General features: G+C 44.5%; 2 protein-coding genes across 2 annotated transcripts; one reads left to right on the top strand and one right to left on the bottom strand.

Annotated features, from left to right (window-relative positions):
• Positions 1–2,302: 2,302 nt before the first annotated feature.
• Positions 2,303–6,695, top strand: LOC112903684 (polyadenylate-binding protein-interacting protein 8-like). Its single transcript, XM_025972912.1, has 10 exons — positions 2,303–2,964; positions 3,624–3,734; positions 3,812–3,856; positions 4,043–4,115; positions 4,198–4,310; positions 4,426–4,485; positions 5,082–5,129; positions 5,218–5,286; positions 6,136–6,197; positions 6,309–6,695. The coding sequence occupies exons 1-10, from the start codon at positions 2,515–2,517 to the stop codon at positions 6,364–6,366; spliced, it is 1,089 nt and encodes a 362-aa protein (XP_025828697.1). The 5' UTR covers positions 2,303–2,514; the 3' UTR covers positions 6,367–6,695.
• Positions 6,696–7,393: 698 nt separating this feature from the next.
• Positions 7,394–13,776, bottom strand: LOC112903677 (phosphoenolpyruvate carboxylase 1). The gene is made up of 10 exons (XM_025972905.1): positions 13,606–13,776; positions 13,128–13,519; positions 12,932–13,016; positions 11,306–11,528; positions 10,898–11,001; positions 10,720–10,807; positions 10,096–10,250; positions 9,013–10,011; positions 8,101–8,487; positions 7,394–7,934 (listed from the first exon to the last, which is right to left on the bottom strand). The coding sequence occupies exons 1-10, from the start codon at positions 13,774–13,776 to the stop codon at positions 7,641–7,643; spliced, it is 2,898 nt and encodes a 965-aa protein (XP_025828690.1). The 3' UTR covers positions 7,394–7,640.
• Positions 13,777–18,533: the final 4,757 nt, after the last annotated feature.

Here is an 18,533-nt window from a genome sequence, read left to right as displayed (position 1 = left end):
CGCGATGCGGATAGTCTAACAGTTTCAGGCAATCTCATTAAACCGCTGATGGCTACGTCGGGCTTCCAGTATCTTCCAGCCCTGTTCACGTTTTCGTGTCCTCCAGTCCTCTGATAAAGAAAGGCCTGTCCTTTTACTACTCCAGAAAAATTGACAGGAAAGACCCTTAGGCTTTATGAACGCCGCCTATAGTTTCCCCACTGTTGCTTTTTCCCTCACGTGCTCCAATTTGGAAACCACAGATTGCTTGCAAGTTTGCAACCATAGACTTTGCAACCACAGATGATCTCATGGAGGGCTAGAAACGTGAAACCATCAACCATGGATTCTTTTTTTGAAGCGGCATGTTTAATTTCCTGTAGTCATGCAAAAGCTCAGACTGCTATTGAAGTATAAAGTATTATCAGCGTCAGGTACTATAACTAGTTTAAATAAGACTACGTAAATCCGAAGATTCAATGGTACTCGCATCTCAATTTTCTAAGTTTAGAACGACAGTTACATCTTTCTTGCAAATTCAGTATAATTCAGCAAGTAAGATTTTCTAAAATTTCTTTCCGTGGTAGGTGAAATATTTATCAATAACTAGATGTTTGTGATGACTTCATCAATCTCAAAATTTGCCGATTTGATCTCTCTAATGGGCTCGGAGGTGCTTGTAGGGGTACAGTTGCACGTGTGTATTCGCAGGGGTAAATATGCGTGCGTATATGTGAGCACGTTTTGAAAAAAAATACTTCTATCTTATAGAAGCCCATAAAAATAATTTACATGTCAATTGACAGAATATAATTGTCATGTTTTCTTTGACATGACTATTGACTATTGTACCTTTCCTTTGCAACTAACGTCACCTGGTGGATCTCACTTTTCATGTGACTAGCGCATATATATGGTGCAACCAGACAATCTCATCCTCTCAATTGAAAAAAGAAAGAAAAAAGAAAGGAGAAATTAGCTAGCCCCACCATGCACTCTACTTAATATGCTGTCTATTGTTAGTGCATTCCAATGCCATGACTATGTTTTCTTGTGGCCACTATCAATTTGAAATTCATGCATGATGCGTAGTCAACATGCAGGCACCTAGCTAGGTTTGTTGGCATCCTTAATTATGCCACTGCCACTGATTCATAACATGGTTATTGTTTTCTTTTACAGTCAATCTTGATAGATAAGAGATTTATGGTAAAAAAAAAGGAATAGCATAAACGGTACCAGAGAATCAAATAACTTTCACATAAAAGTAAACTTTTACTGTATATCCATACAGTTATGATCCTAAATGTTTGCTACGGGCCATGCACCACCCATTTACCCTTTATTACCACATGCGGAGAACGTTGAGCATGCGCTTGCTTGGCTCATGGTAATCAACGGATGTGATATTTAATGTGCGACTACCTCAATTTAATCCGTTGCCCGTTGCATTAGGGAGCAGGCTGCCTCACACAAGATTTCACATTCCAATTGTGTTTGCATGTGAAAGACGTCGAATAAAAACATTCAATTCTTTTAAGATTAAATGTAAGGAATCTATTTTGTTAAATTGGTATTGTCTGTAATTAACCAATCGCAGTATCCTTTCTATTCAAGACTTCCGACCGTGCAAAAGCAAATCAAGACCAAACCAGAACGCAGCCTTGCCCCATCTAAGCAATTAGGACGGCCGGTCAGTCTGAGCCACCAAACTAGTAAAATTCCATCAAATTTTCCAACACTATTTCCTCTTGAGACCCCGGAATTCTCGCACCAGCTGCCGTTCCAGGGAAAGACGCAAGCCGCAAGGCATGCGGCGGCCAACCAGCCAGTCAAAAGACGTTGGCAATGCCGCCGCGATCAGAGAAACCAGGAGAGATCCTCCCCGCCGCGGTCGCGGCCGCCTAAATTTGGCCGCAGGGGATCCGGGCGGAGGCGTGGACTGCGCTGCGCGGCGCATGCTCGCGCGCCCCACCCCTACCCCCGGAGGTGGGCCCACCGGCAGGTGACGTGCCTCTCTCCCACGCCTCTGACCCGGCTCGCGCCTCCCGAATCTCCCTCTCCCAACTACCCCTCTCACACCGCTTCACTCCTCCTGGTTTTCTCATCTCATTTCTTTTTTATCATATATATATACATATAAATAATATTTGTGATTATCCGGACAGGAAAAGAGACAAAAATCTCAGTGCTCCTCCATCCGTTTTTCTCGTGCTGGTTTTGAAAACTTCATACGCGAAAAAAAGAAATGTTTAGGAAAAGTGCAAAAGAAAGAGGGGGAAAATGGTATTTCGCATTGTATTTATAAGCAGCGCTGGCGAAAGCGTTGCCTAGTTCCGTTTGGACCTCCTCCTCCTTCCTCCCCTCCTCTTCACTCTCCCTTGCATCACCAACAAGAAGGCTAACGCACACCAACCCAAGAGCAAGGAGGGGGAGAGAGAAGGGAAAAAAAAGAAGGAATTTTGATCGCCCAGAGTGTAGTAGTAGAATAGCAATTTGATCTCTCCTTGTTCGAGGTCAGTGCGCGAGGCAATAATGGTGGCCGTGGAGGCTGCGGCGGCGGCGGCGGCGGCGGCGGTGGAGGGCCCGATCCGGGCGGAGGCCAAGGTGGCGCCGGAGGCAGAGGCCGAGGTGGAGGTGAAGGGCGATGCCCCGGCCGCGGGGGAGGCCGGGGAGGAGGAAGAGGAGAAGGAGTACAAGAGCGACATGAGGAAGCTGGAGGAGCTCATGTCCAAGCTCAACCCCTGCGCGCAGGAGTTCGTGCCGTCGTCGCGCCGCGCCGCGGCGCCGGCGTCGCTGGCGGTGAAGCCGGCGGGGGGAGGCGTGCTCTCCGCCGACGCGCCGGTGTTCGTCTCCGCCGCCGAGTACTACGGCGCCCCCGGTGGGCACCTGCAGGTGGCCGGCGGCGGCGGTGCCAGCGGCGGGAGCAGGGACTCCAGCAGCGACGGATCCAGCAACGGCAGCGGCCACCCTCTGAATCGCCGGGTCGGTGAGCTGTGAATTTTGTGTTCTTTACGGTTCTACGCGTCTTGATTTGACAGGTTTGGTCTTTGTTTGACTTTTCACTGCTGTGATCGCCGGATGACTTGCTGATTTGTGTATTGCGATCGTCTGAACTGATGGGTATTAGACTTTTAGGCGATTGATGGCGATCACTTTCTTCGCGAGATTTTATTTTGTCCCTTTTTCCTTGTTTTATCTTTTGGGAAATGAAGTCTTCAGCAGCGAGAGGGGTTTATAATTTCGTTCTGTTATTGTTCTCTTCTGAATCATTTACAGCTGCAGAATCATCTTAGATTGTGATATGAATAACCTTTTCCCCTAGAGATGACAATTTGATCTCCCCTTTTGTTTTCTGCGAGGAGATGACAATTTGATCTTGTTAGTTTGTTAAGAAATGATTGATCGGTTCTAACCGGACATTGTTGAATGATCCGTGCGAGTGGTACTGCAATTGCCAAGGATTTGATACGTGAATCGATGTGATGTTGATAGGCTACTGTGCTTGATGTTAACAATTCATTTTTGTGGACCTCCATCAGGCTTTTAGAATTTCAGAATAAAATGTTGTGCTAGGAGCAGTTGTGTCCATTTATTGGTTCTGGTGGTACGATGACAAATTGACATTGCCTTTCTGATTCCAGAGAAGGAATAGCTTCAACCAGGGGAGGCGGAGGATGGGGGGCCGACCCCGACGGGCTGATAGGGAGGATAGTGTGCGGCGAACCGTCTATGTCTCTGACATTGATCAGCATGTGAGCATACTAAAGATAGTGGCCTTCGGAATTGCCGCTTCTTTGTCAATGTTGTTTCATTTCTTGTTGCTCTGCAGGTGACTGAGCAGAAGCTTGCTGAAGTGTTCTCTAATTGTGGACAAGTAAGTTCTATGATTACTTTGTGGAAAACATGGCTGTAGATTTCCCCCCTCTCCATCATGTGATAGCTAATGACAACATCTGGGTGACCTTTGTCACCTTTCAATTCCTTGAGAAACAAAATAGATAATTCAATTGCTTTACCTCTTCGTGATGATTTTTAAAACTATCTTTCTTTTGACCTGTAGGTGGTAGATTGCCGTATCTGTGGTGACCCGCATTCTGTCCTGCGTTTTGCGTTCATCGAGTTTGCTGATGACGGTAGTGTACTCGACACATTATCTTTTTATTTGCAGTATTGATATGGTAAAACAATGGTGCTGAAGCTTTCCTTCGTCTGCAGCTGGTGCAAGAGCAGCATTAACACTTGGGGGAACCATGCTCGGTTATTATCCTGTTAGAGTTTTACCTTCTAAAACAGCAATTCTACCTGTGAACCCTAAATTTCTTCCTCGAGTAAGTAGACGATGACGACGACACATGCTTTCTTTAGATCACAACATATTCCCCAGTTTTCTTTGTCGTGCCTAAAATTTCTGCTAATATTAGTTGTATTGCACATTATGTACAGACTGAAGATGAGAAAGAAATGGTCTCAAGGACTGTATATTGTACTAACATAGATAAGAAGGTATGGAAACCTATATTCCTGGCTGTGCATGACTGCCTGTGGTTGCAAACTTGTGATTCTTAATTACACATAAGATGCTTTAACAGTGCTTCTATGATCTCCTAAAACTCAACTGCACATCTTCTAGCAGTAGTTTTAGATTGGTGTGGGTGGTTCCAAATCAAGATCTTATCAGCTTTAACTTATTTGCATTTCAATTTCTGGAAGCATAAAAATACTTCTCATTGTACCGGTACAATCTAGTCTGGGATTTTATTTTTGAGAGGCATTTTGGTCAGTGCACCATAATATTGTATTGATATAGTAAAATCAAAACACAATCACTTCCCCAAGATATGTATGATACCCTTTTTCTTTCTTAGTTGGACAAAAAGAAAAACAATGTTATTTAAGACTCTTCTCATGTTTGCGACTGCACTGTCCAAATCTAGTGCTACTCTTACAGCATGAATGGTGATTGAACTTGTGGTTTCAATCTTTGTGGTGATTGGCGAATGCTGAAATGTCACAATACATACGTGATTATTGATGAAGGAACAACGGTTTGAAAGATTAAGGTTTACAGCTTATGTTGTTTGCAATTCTTGTTTGTATAGGTTACTGAGGAGGATGTAAAGATTTTCTTTCAGGGTACATGTGGGAAGGTATGACATAAGACTGTTGGTACTGGATGCCTTTTGTAGCCTATTCATATTCTTTATGAAATGATTGACATCTTAGCATTTTATTTAGGTTTCTCGGCTGAGGCTCCTTGGTGACTATGTACACTCCACGTGCATTGCTTTTGTTGAGTTTGCTCAGGTAAGTGAAACAAGGTTTTCCACTGTATATTTTAATGTAGTGAAGATGTTAGCTAAATTTCTATTGCCACTTAAAGACAGGGTCTAGGAGTGAGAGCTGTGTGAATCCATTTTGTTTGTAATGTGTGATACTGTAAAATTTTCATAAGTACTACCAATTGAAAAGACAACCTCAGAGAAAAGAAGATATCTTAATGAACATATTTAAGCATACTGAAGCTGAAAGGTTGCTATATGTGTTACTTAAAATTCTGTTATCTTGTCTTAGTCCGGCTTGATGATCTTTTAGCTATCTTTCATTATACTTCTCTTATGTTGACTAGAAAAATCCATCCACAAGGACTTGAGTTAATGTCCCTGAGTTTAAAGAACCTTATTATTAGTGTTCTGTCCTAGTAGGTTCAGAACTTTCTAACAATTCCACAAGTTACAATAGTTCAAAATAGCCGGCTATAGCCTCCGCTATCTCCCGCTATAGCTGATTGGGGAGGGTGCCGCTATTTGCTTCCATGTGCAATTCAACCGCTATAGCTCCATTTAGCCAGCTATTAGCTGTTTTAGAAGACCAAACGCTAAATGCCTTAGCCCGCTATTTTGTACATACAATGCACACCGGTAATAGTCAAATCAGGATGTTACTGGAACCTACTTTTAAGTGAAGAAATATATTTGTCACTAAGTTACTGTCCTCAAAGCATTTGGGTAATGACATGATTAAAGGTTTCCTGTCCATGGTGCTCTATCTTTCTTAAATTGATATTGCCAAGTAGTCTTATAGGTACATAAGCCGTTCATAGCCATGATTGTTCAACTTATGCAGTGCTTTTACTTTTTTGCATGTTCAATGCAGGCAGAAAGTGCAATTATGGCCCTGAACTTCAGTGGCATGGTCCTTGGCTCCCTTCCTATTAGGTAAACGCTCGGCCAAGAACCTATGCTCGTTAATTCCCATAGAGCAAATTCTTAGTTCAAGGGCATCATGAATCATCACCTTTTTCATATCGCTATCCTGTAACTGTGCAGGGTGAGCCCTTCCAAGACACCAGTCCGTCCGCGGTCTCCTCGCGTGATGTCCAACTGAGCCCATCCCGCTCCAAGCCGTCATCGCCCTTGAGGCTGCCACCAGTGGCAGATCATCCCCTGGCAGAGCTTCCTCTAGTTGTGATCGTGGTAGAGCCATCGCATCGATGAATCAGTAACCCGTGGTGTTTTCCTAGTACCTAGTCGTCATAGGAAAGTCAACTTGCCGCTAATGTTCTCTCGGAGGCCCATGCATCTCTTGTTGTGGGAGGCACCATTTCCCTTCGTTTCTGTTCGTTGCCGTTATGTTAATTATGGATGAATTCTTATATAACAGCCTTTTCAGGCACCAGAAGAATAATGTCTAGCATCGTCTCTATTTTTGTGGCCGGTTGTTGCTTCTCGGTGTTCCGTTTAGTTCATTCTGGATTCACAATCTAGGTGGTTGTTTTGTATGCAACCTGTGCTCCTGTTACTGAACGTTCGTGCCTTGGATTTTTGGGTGAATGGTGAGAACTGGGTGCAATCGTGGAACATGTGTCGCCGTAGGAGCTGAACTCTACGCAGAGACGCAGAACAGTTTTGCAGCATACAAATTGCATAATCGCAAGAAATCCATTGACGTGATGACATCGCATTTCGCCCCTGTATAGGGTGATGCGCAGGGCTGAACGCTGGGGAGTGGGGACAGCACCGATTAGCCTAACTACTCCGTCGGTACCTAAATATAAGGACTTCTAGCGTTTAATTTGTCTCAAAATATAACGTCTCAAAAGCCGGCTACTTTAGCAACTTTTTTAATGAAAGGTATGAAAAATTTCTCTCCGCCCTGTATAATTTGTTGCAAAAATCTTAGAAATTGTATTCAGAAACGGAGGGGGTGGCTAGAGCCGGACGAGGGCTGGGAGAAGGACGAAGAAGGCAGCAGCTATCGGAGCTTCACCAGCGTGCGTGGTTGTTGCCGCTGATGCGGTTCCATCTGACCCGCTTCTCTGAGAAGCGAAGCACGCAACAGAACATTTTCACTGCAACATGGATGGAAAAATTGGGACAGTGATAAAATGTATCTTTAGCTCTATGACACATACTTATAGAAGATGCACGCTTATTATTAGTGATTAACATAAATCATTGTTCCGTAATTTATTTCGCATCAGGCTTCAACAGCCAACAAGCTCCCCTTGACATTTACATCAAGCAAAACCAAAAGGCTCCGACATAAAAGTTCCTCCAGAAGAGTAACGCGCTAGCGCCGGCGAACTACCTGCCTACAGGCTTACACATTTCGTCCACCATCTCATGTGAGATGGGTTATTGGTACACCGAGGGTCTGGCCTAGCCGGTGTTCTGCATGCCGGCAGCGATGCCCTTCATGGTCAGGATCAGCGTGTCCTCCAGGCCCGGCGCGTACTCACTCTCGGGGTTCAGCTGCACCAGCTCCGCCGGCTGGCTCTCGTCGACAAACTCCTTGGACAGGGCCGGCTGGGGGCTCACCTGGAAGGCCGGGTCGCGAATCCGCTTCAGGGTGTAGGCCTGGCAGACGTTCAGGGTGGTGATGTACGACTCACGCAGCCGCAGACGCTGCTTCAGGTAAGGATCGCCTTCGAGGACGTCCTTGTGACCGGCAACCTGCGGAGAATTGGCAATCGTTGGAATCATATGTGATAGGACTTTCAACTTTTTTAAAACTACAAATCACAAAAATGAGAAATTTACCTGCCTATATTTGGCTATATAAATGTAGAAATAGATGAAATGCGAGCAAAACAAAATAGCCTATATTAGAGCACTTTACCTGAAGGAGTAGCTCTTTTGTCTCCTCGTAGTTCTTCCTCAGCTGCTCTCCGAAGGATTGCAGATCTTCAGCCACTAGCAGTTTGTCATAAACAGCTGCGATTCCTGGGTCTCCCTTGGCGAAAACCATCTCAAGCAAGTCAAGGGTGACCCTGAAGAATGGCCACTCATTGTACATTTCTTTCAGAGTATGGATGTTCCTGATGTCCTTCTGCATGATATGCTTGAACGCTGCGCCAAACCCAAGCCAAACAGGGAGATGGAACCTTGTCTGAGTCCAAGCAAAGATCCATGGAATTGCACGGAGCGATTCTATTCCCCCACTAGGCTTCCTCTTTGATGGACGGCTACCGATATTCATCCTACCATATTCTGTCTCAGGTGTAGCCTGGAAAAAAAAAATAAGATAAGAGTTTAGTGTCAAACTTATACGCATCATATCACAGAAGTTCACATAGTTATCCACCAACTTCTACGACCGGCTTAACAGAAGACACTGAATCACCGTGCAGTGAGACATACATAAGAAAAGCTTCCTTTCAGATAGCACTTCTCAATAGGACAAATGAATACAACTCGGCTCATTTAGTTTGTATAACACGAGTGTGCAATAATTAAAAATGGCATTTTACTTAGAAATTAAAGCATTTGTCCTGAACTTTGTCAAATTGGTACATATACCATTAGAAAGTGTTCTAGGGTGTTTCAGTTAAACAAGAATTGCAGAAAACATCAGAGATTATTTGAACTTTTTGAAGAAAGAAATCGTAAATTGGCCAAAAGAAACCTTATTCTAAGTGCATCTTTAGGCTAAGGGTTTCTTTAGCAGCTTTGAAACAATGTCCAAACATCATATGCTTGTGCAAGTGCAAAGTGTAATTCTTGTAAGAATACAGAATACAGGTGAACCTACCGATCTGAAGTATTCAACAAAGCGTGGTTCTTGGAAGACAATTGATCGATATTCTTTGGTTGCCACGACAGCCATTTCGTCCATCAGAGCACGCCATTCAGGCTTGGGGGAGATTGGAGGATGCATGCCATGCTCAAGGGTAGCTGCGGTGTAGCGTTGCAAAGTTCTAAAGCACAAGTGCTCTTCTCCAAAGGAGTGCTCAATAACCTCGCCTTGTACTGTTACACGAAGCGATCCATGTATTGTGTCTGGTGGCTGAGATAAAATGGCCAGATGAGTGGGGCCACCTCCTCTGCCAACCGTTCCACCCCTTCCATGAAACATGGTCAACTTCACTCCATAATGCTTTGCCACCTTGATGAGCTCCTCTTGTGCTTTATACATTTGCCACGCTGCAGAAAGACGTCCAGCGTCTTTGCCAGAGTCTGAGTACCCAATCATCACCTCCTGCTTGCCATTAATCCTATTCATGTACCAGTCAATTGAAAAGAGTCGTGCTACAGCTGCTGGAGCTGCTTCAAGATCTGCAAGTTTCTCAAAGAGTGGAACAACTCTCAGTGGCTGTTTTACATGGCACTCACGCTGTAAAAGCTCGACAGCAAGCACATCAGATGGGGCAGTTGCCATCGAGATGATATATGCACCAAAACAATCTGCAGGGAGCTCTGCAAGGACATGAAATGCGCCTAAAACATCAGCGGTCTCTTCAGTCAGAGGAAGATCAGAACCAAACAGTGGACGTTTGCCCCTCAGTTCAGACAACAGCCAATCCTGGCGTTTCTCCTCAGACCATTCAGCGTAGGATCCAATTCCAAGATGTGTAGTTATTGAATCAAGGACATCAGTGTGCCGATCAGATTCCTGCCTGATGTCAAGTTTCACAAGAGCAAGACCGAAAGTGGATACTTGACGCAAGAAATCAAGGAGACTTCCGTCAGCTATAGGTTTGTCACCACAAGCACATAATGATCTATAACAGAGCTCAAGAGGTTCCAGAAACTGCAATGTAGAAGGTGGTAATTAGATTACTATAAGTATGATGGTAACAATCACAAATATGAATATCATAGAAAAAGAGCTAACCTGTTCAACATTAGTAAAAGTTGCGTCCTCTGGAATCTCAGAAATTCCAGTTGTCAATAGATGACGAGAACGCTCACGTGTATAGTACAATTTATCCCTGACATCACCAAGTATGACACGATATGGTTCGTTTGGAGGAACTTGCTTCCAGAATTCTGCAAGAACAATGTTCAATTAGTAATATCATTTAAGAAAATGTAGTAAGAGAACATTCTTGAAAAGGTTATATTCATTCACACTACATGACAGTATATAGTCTTGCATCCAAGTTACTGACTAGAGCTCTTTGGTATTGGAACAGATGCTCTTTAAAAAAAAGCTATTTACTTCTAATTTTGGGTGCTTTTATACATGATCCTATTATGCACCACTCACAAAAACAAGAACGAAGAATAAAAAAAGGAATAATTTAAAGATTATTATCTGCACAGTAATGACATCCTTTAACAGTTATTGACCGTGTAGTTTTCAGATCAGGACTCACAATTAAGTGAATAACTTTATATGTCAAAAGCAAAGCAAAGCAAGCAAGATAATCTGATTTTTTTAGAGTAATAAGCTAATAAACTGATACATGCGAATTAATCCAAATTCCTTTGTTACAAAAAATTACAGTTCTGTTACCTATATAATGCTTTGCAGCTCTTTTTGACGAGCGATGTAATTCATCTGCACGGATCCGAAGTTCATCACTGCAGCGCCACATAGAGAGCTAGAATAGAATATTACACCGTTAGCACCAGGGAACAGAGACTGTTGAAGCTCCTTGCATATAAGGGAAGTTTATTTTATAATGCAATACCTCAAACATTAGATCTTCTATCTGGGAGAAGTACAAGTTAGCAGCCATCATTCTCGCCAACAAGCATACATCCCGTGTAACCTCTGGTGTAACTCTTGGATTTCCTAGAAAACAATAAATAAATGGGAAGATTTTTTTAAAAAATCTACAGTCAGCAAAAGTAAGTAGTCAATTGCTAGAAGAATTGATGTCCCAATGACAGGAAGGCCCTATCAACAGTTTTCTGTTACACATGCAACTGATGTCACAATGATAGGAAGGCACTATCAACACTTTTCATGTACACATGCAACTACTGGAAAATTTTAGAACTATTCAAACTTTTTTGTACAAAAACTCTTCAATGAAGTATAATTTTTTTCAGCCAAACACTAATGTATAAAATGGCATATGAAAACAAGAAATTACCATCACGGTCACCACCCATCCAGGATGAGAACTGAATGAGGGGAGCATTGTAAGGGAGACGCTCATTGATCCCAATATTTTTCAGAGCAGTGTCAATACGGCGCAAGAATTTGGGTACACCCTTCCATATAGTTTCATGGAAGTAACTCATTCCAGCACGCATTTCATCTTGAGGGGTGGGAGGGGTCCTGCGGATTTCATCAGTTCTGAAAGCAGCCTGAATCTGTGAAGGGTATTAAATGACAAATCAGCAAAAGCATTTCCACATAGATATTATGACAGCTGTACGTATAAATATAATATGGTAACAAGTAAAATTTGGATTTTCATTGCAATTTACTGAAAACGATTCACGACTCTAAACCACGTTCTTTACCCCCCACCACCCCCAGGTGCTCTTACTTTGAATTTATCAACAATAAAAAAGGTGGTGCCATATACAGAACACAGATGTGAGTAATGAAAAATACACATGTGATTACATTATTAACTTGAAGAACACAATGAATTATAGCTTCCCCCGGATCTGACAGATGACTAATAGGCAATTAAAAGAAATATCAAATATGAAGTCTAAAACCCTTTTCGGCTGATAAGCTCTGGCAATTATAAAGTCTGCCTCTCTTTCCAAAGCATCTTTATTCAGCTTTTCCATAAAGTAAGTTAACAGACCAGATAACCAAATTGCAGTGTTGTATACCCAAAAAAAGATAGTAATATAGAATCAACTGAGCATCGTAACTACGTTCACCTGTACATATCTGACATATCCTTTCACCTTGCCATATGCAAGCATAGAATTTTGTTGGAAACATCTGATGGATCTCAGAATAGAGCAATGATAAACTCACAACTAAGAGCGAAAAAAAATGCACTCAACAAATTGAACACAAGTTTGATGGATACTTCTGATCTGACAAGAATAATGTGTGTTCTGGAACTGTTAGGGGTTTGCCAAAGTTTGACAGCTACTTCCAATATTAATAATATGGAGATAAAAGTCTGCATGACAAACGAATCACCATAATTCCACACACACAAAATCTTTGTAGTGGCACAGCACAACCCAGAGAATCTTCCAACTTTTGCAAATACTGAGACTTCTGTCGGTGGTATTATTAAACAATCTTGATTTGACATATCTTCTTGGTTTTTGTCAAGCGATGCTTTCTTGCGTTCTCCTTACCTTGTTCAAGGTATGACATGTCCAATAAACTAGTATTAAAATAGTGGGGTGCAGCAATAGGGATAGCATTCTAACCAAATGATTTGGCAGGCACCACTCACATGAAGAGGCAAAAAAGAAAATGCAACATAAGCTAATTTGGCTTTCAGGAGTGGGGCCAAATTATAATGGCAGTAATATGGAGATGTCTATGCTCTGGCATAGGAATAATTTCAGGATCTGATAGTTAAACTCAGAGAACCCCCCCCCCCCCCCCCCACATCATCAGGTTAAATAAGTCCTAGGGATGATGATCATAGGTAAACAATGAGCCCATATTTTTCAATTAAAAAAGTTAAACAATCAAAAGGTGTGGTGGACGCTTGATCAACCCTGGAACCTCACGAGTGACTTTCTATTATAATATTCTCATCTCAAGTGGTGAGGTCGAGATATTTTACCTCCCTCTGAAGAGCCTCATCAAGCTCCTGCTTGTCATCAGCAGTGATGTCCTTGGCATACAGCTGCCTCAGGCAATTCCGGATCCTGAACAACAGAAACAAATTAACACTAGAGAGGACTGCATTTTACTTCGACACGCATGAGGCAAGCAAGGTGCCTCAATCAAAGCAACGGTAACACAACGATCGTCCGCACCTGCCGTGCTTCTGGAGCAGGGACCTCCTGACGGACTGCGTGGGGTGCGCCGTGAAGACGAGGTCGACGGTCTGGTTCTTGAGCGCGTCGAAGACCTCCTCGCGCGACTTGCCGAGCTGCGAGACGAGGCGCTTGAGCGTCTCCTCGATGTCGGACTCGGTGGGCGCCGAGGCCTCGTCGGCGAAGTCCCCACGCTTGAGCTTGATCCGGCGGCGGTGCGCGATCTGCACCTCCTCGGCGAGGTTGGCGAGGTTGAGCATGTGCGAGAAGGAGCTGGCGACGACGATGGAGTCCCCCGGGGGCAGGCTGGTGAGCTTGCTCCCGAGCTCGCCGAGCCGCGCCTCGTCGCGGTCGTTCTCGTACTCCGCTGAGAGCTCGTAGCACTCCTGGACCTGCGCACGCGAAGAGGCACCAGAGGCGTCAGCACAGCGTCCCGGATCTGGGGCGGCGGCGGGCGAGGGGATCGATCAGGGCGTACGAATTCGCGGAGGTGCGGGCCGTGCAGGTCCTGGAGGATGTCGAGGAAGCGGTCGACGAGGAGGGCGTCGTACTCGACGAGCTTGTCGTCCTCGGACACCTTGCCTGGCGCCAGCAGCCGCAGCTGCGCGTCGATCGACTGGTGCCGCTCCATCGGCGCCTTCCCCGCCATCGCGGTCGCAGCGGAACCCGACAGAATCAAATTCCCGCCGGACGGCGCAGAGTGTCCCCACGCCCGCGGCGGGTGCGGGAGTGGGGTGCGGCGGCGGTCGCGGCGGCTAGTGGGAGGGAGCGCGGCTTCGGGGGGAAGAGGAGGCGGGGGATGGGCGCGGCGGGGGGGCGGAGGAGATGGTTGGGGAGGTCGAAGTGGTCGTGTGCCTATTTGTACAAAAGGATGGTGGTGATCTGGTGGTGGGCCCGTTTGGAGAATTTTATGTTTTTGAGTCCCGTACTCTCATCATCTCATGGGAAGTACTTTTGCAGATTGATACCTGTGGAACTCGGGATTTGTTTCCTCGAAAATTTGCAGATTGATAGCAAATTTGAGGGATGAAATCCTTGTTCCAAAATGACACATATTGCAAACCTTCGTATACGAATCTAAATCCGTGAATTCCTTTATATTTTATTTTTGTTCCATAGAGTGTGGAGAGCGTACTAGACAGAGGTTGTATTAGAGAAACCGCAACACAACAAGCAAGTTGGTAATTCACAGTACCTCTGGGGGATGCTGAATGTCCATGCTGCATGATGTTGCACGCAGGGTACACCTACAAAAAGTCAGCGTTGTGATGCATTGCACTTCCTTGGAACATGGACATATATTACCATCATGGGATTGATGGGCCCAGGATCTCGGTACGATATACTTTAACTTGCATATTTATAAAAAAATATGTCATTGATCAACAACAATCCAAATGAATTCATATTTATGATGAGATTAATTATTTGCATTTCTCTTTCTATTGACATGATGTTGCTTGTGTAATAATAACATGATGATGAAATCATGTAGAAAAAAGGGGAGGCAATGTTGAAAAAAATAGAGAAAATGACAACGGTGATGTTATTGTCAATTTTTTTCTTTTCATCCTCGAGATTTAGCTCTTACTAACGATGAAATATATGTCTAGTTCCGTTGCCTGTCTGGAGGAGTTAAAGTTGAGTGCTAAACTTTAGCACATATTAGCACTCATGTCCATGCTAAATTTTTTAAGTCTTGGTTAAAATTTAACCCACCCCATTAGTACTTCCGTTTGGATAAGTTAGTGCTAAAGTTTAGCACTTTCACCTATTAGTATTTGGATCCAAACGGAACCATAGTCATATGTGGAATGAGCTTAGCGTGATTTTTCTTCCTCCTTGAATTTCTTTCGGCACGACCTCTGATTGCCGCCTCTAGTGGACCACACAGTCTAAGATGATGCCAATCCAGGAGACATAAGAAAGCGCTGGGAAGACGAAACTTTCTTCGTGACACTTCATCAATGGAGACCAACTCGTGCATACTTTATTACTCAGCTCCTCAAAAGTTGCCACCGTCCTAAGAATTTTGTACTCAACAATGGGTTGCCACGACCAGCAAGTAGTAAGGTACCTCAATCATTCAGGCTAAACAAACACACAGCCGGTGCCATCGTTCTCTGTTCATCACCGGCAATCTGGAACGGAACTTGGCATGCAAAACCACGACGAAATCACTAATCTCTAAGAATCTGGACCCAAAAAAAAAACTCTCAAGTCCCAAACTCCCACGACAGTATGGCACCGGCAGGGGTCCAGCATCAGGCTAATGAAATTTGTGGATCTGAGGAGGGCCCGGATGCAAAGTGGCGCGCGTAATGATAGTCCATGGGGTTTGCAGAGTTTGACGTTCCGATGGGCGGCCGCCGTGGGCGGGATCCCGGGGGAATCTCGATCGGATCTACCACCCACCCGTACTCGTACAGCGCTAGCCGCCGCCGCCGGTGTCCATCGCCTGCCGGCCATCTGTGACTGTGTTGTCTCCGGCCTGCTGCGCCTGCCAGCTTGTGCCTTGTGCACGAGCACGAGCCTCGCCCAGTCCGTCCGGTCAACTTTGCGAGCTCCAGCGCGCAGTGCACACCACCGATGGCAACCGGTGAATAAAGGGCAAAAGGAGATTAATGTCAATAGATGACGCGCGCAGAAAAGGAAGCGAAACCGCGGTTTTCCAAATCGGCCAAGCCTGACTTGGAAACTACTACAAGCGTGATAAAATTTGGCGAGTTTCTAAAAAGCACAAGCAAGAATTCGGTTTTGATGGTGGCATCAAATTCCAGGTAAGCCCTTGCTCGTGAGTCTTGAACCGAGACATTAGTACATTACGCATGCCTGATGCCTGGGAGCACCTTTTGATCTTATCTTATGAAATAGTCAATTTTATCTTCAAATTTTCAGCCAAAGTTCAACTTCATCCCTAAGCTTTCAAAACAACCATTTCAGTCCTAAAACTTCTCCATCCAGCTCAATTTAATCCCTCGTCCTGTGTAGCATACCATGTTGGCACACCTTGCACATCTAGTCAGCTATTGTTAAAAAAAATCATCATTTCTATAAATTTGATCATTATAAAAGTTTCACCTTGATGAAAATGATGTACAATTTTTAAGGAAGGAAGTTGATGCGAATATATTTATTATACATGTACAAAAGTTATTTTTTAAAAAAAAATTCATGTAGACACAAATTAAAGGTTTGTTGTATCATCTTTAAATATGTGAACCAATATATGTTGCGGCTAAAAAATAGAGACACTTGGATGCTGACATGGTATGCCAGCATGGCGAGATACGTAGAACAAATTACTAAATTGAACTGCATAAAAAGATTGAGGACTGAAACGGTTATTTTGAAAATTTAAGGATAAAGCTAAACTCAATGAAAAGTTCGAGGATGAAATAAGCTATTCTATCAAGAAACACTAGTTTTTCTTTTAATTTTTCATTGACTTCCCACAGAAATTCGATCTAATTTCATCAATAAATCATACATTATGTATTTTTTTCGAGTGGGGCGTAGCCCCGGCCAGAACAAACACCCCCCCCCCTCCCTCCGCCACTTGGTTGGGCGAATCATCTCAACGTATCATGGGGGCATATTATCTTGACATGACACTTTTGTCCGCGGCTACGGGTATTTAATTAGCATAAATCACGCAAGGGATGACAACATTGACCAACTTCCATCGGTGTCGCCAATCGTGAAGCACTTAAACTAGCAATAATAATTGCGAGGAAGAAAGATCCCTCTTCGCTTTCGTACGTGCTGCCGCGATGCTTCTTTTTTCTTTTAGGGCTACAGCGATGCTTCTTCGCCCCTGTGTCCGGTGCTGCTCCTGCTTCTTCAGTTCTTCTTCTGCCGCCACGCCAGTGACCTTGACCTTGGGCCCGGCGGTCCCGTTCGTTGGGAGCAGATCTTCTCCTCCTCCGGTCCTCCCCATGTTCAAGTCCAAAGAGCCCTGGGCGCGCGTTGAAGAGACCAATCTTTGCCTCGATTTGAGCGAACTCCTCGCGTGCAGATGTCGCTCTCCCCGGCTGCTTGGACGTGCGAGGGAGAAAGAAAGAGACGGGGGTTTTTGTTCTCGGGCCCTCGACTAAATAAATGTGGGGAGGAGAATTGAGGGGGGTGAGGTGGGATTTCCGGCCGTCAGCTTCCGGGAGAGGCGTGCTCCCGCGCGTCACGGCCTTTCCTTTCCCTGTCACCCCCGCATTGGAAAGCTGCCCCAAACACCCCCAGGTGGAGAGGTGGACGGACGGCGTTGGGTACTCCACTCCACTCCCGCCATCTATCTTTGCTCTTCCTAGCCTCCTTCCATTGCACTTTCGAGGTACGTTGCATATGGGCGAGAGTTGTCAGGAATAGTGTTCCTCCTGCCCTCTCTGAAAGACGGAATAGTGTTCCCCTCATCATTTGCTCCCTGCCAATTTTTTTTTTTATTAATGATTAGGGTCCCTCTCGTGAGTGGTCAGTGCTGGTATTAGTAAGGCGAAACTAGAGTTATTGTATTGTAAGTATGTGAAGCAACTGTTATACCATTGCTGATTGGTTAGAGTTGGAATCCTGGATTAAGGCCTGATACGTCTGCATTGGCCGTGCCCACAAAGAAACCGCAATGTATGCATCACCAAAGTGTTGTCCACAAAGTTTTGTCCCTGAGGGAAAGCCAAAAAAAAACAACATCGATGGGTGATCTACATTGTTACACGTGTAAGCGAGCAGGCCTGCCTCTGACTCTGGGTGAAAGCGCAACATACCGAGCAAAAACTAACCGGTGCGGGCATCACATGGGGAACAGATTCAGCGATCGATCGGCACTCCGGTTACGTCTGATTGGGCCATCCCGGCGTTTTCTGCAGCGATCACGATGCGCTTTTCCCTCGACTACGAAAACATCCAATTCAGTCCCTGTCTATCCAAATCGGCCTAACTTCAACGGCATCAACTCTTGATAATTTAGTGCTTGATTTTCTTGACTTCCTACGATTACATTCCTATGGAGGATAAAAAGGGTATTTTACTTCCTAAACTGATTGGACGGCGATGAGGCGAACCAACGTGGCATGCCACGTCAGCGAATGGATGAAGTTGGGCTGATTTGGATAGTTCAGGGACTGAATTGGACGTTTTCATAGTTGATGGATGAAATTGAGCCAAACACGATGGATGGAGGTTTGGTAACAGGTGATGTGTTTAATAATCTCTCATCAAAACTCACCTGGTGTTTTCATAGTTTACCTCCATCACGGCTTGTGTGATGTTTCTCGGTCTAGGCACTGAACATGATGCAACCAGTAAACAGTGCGATGCTTCGCGGGAAAAAAGAAAACCAGATTTTTTTTCCATTACCGAAGAGAGTAAAACTGAGGTTATTTGCTCGGGTACTGAGTAGCAGAAGGAAAAAAAAAG

Source organism: Panicum hallii, chromosome 1 (genome assembly GCF_002211085.1).
Source record: "Panicum hallii strain FIL2 chromosome 1, PHallii_v3.1, whole genome shotgun sequence".
In the NCBI taxonomy this organism is placed as follows: Eukaryota; Viridiplantae; Streptophyta; class Magnoliopsida; order Poales; family Poaceae; genus Panicum; species Panicum hallii.
The sequence above is the reverse complement of the archived record's forward strand: the minus strand, read 5'-3'. Positions and strand labels throughout refer to the sequence as shown.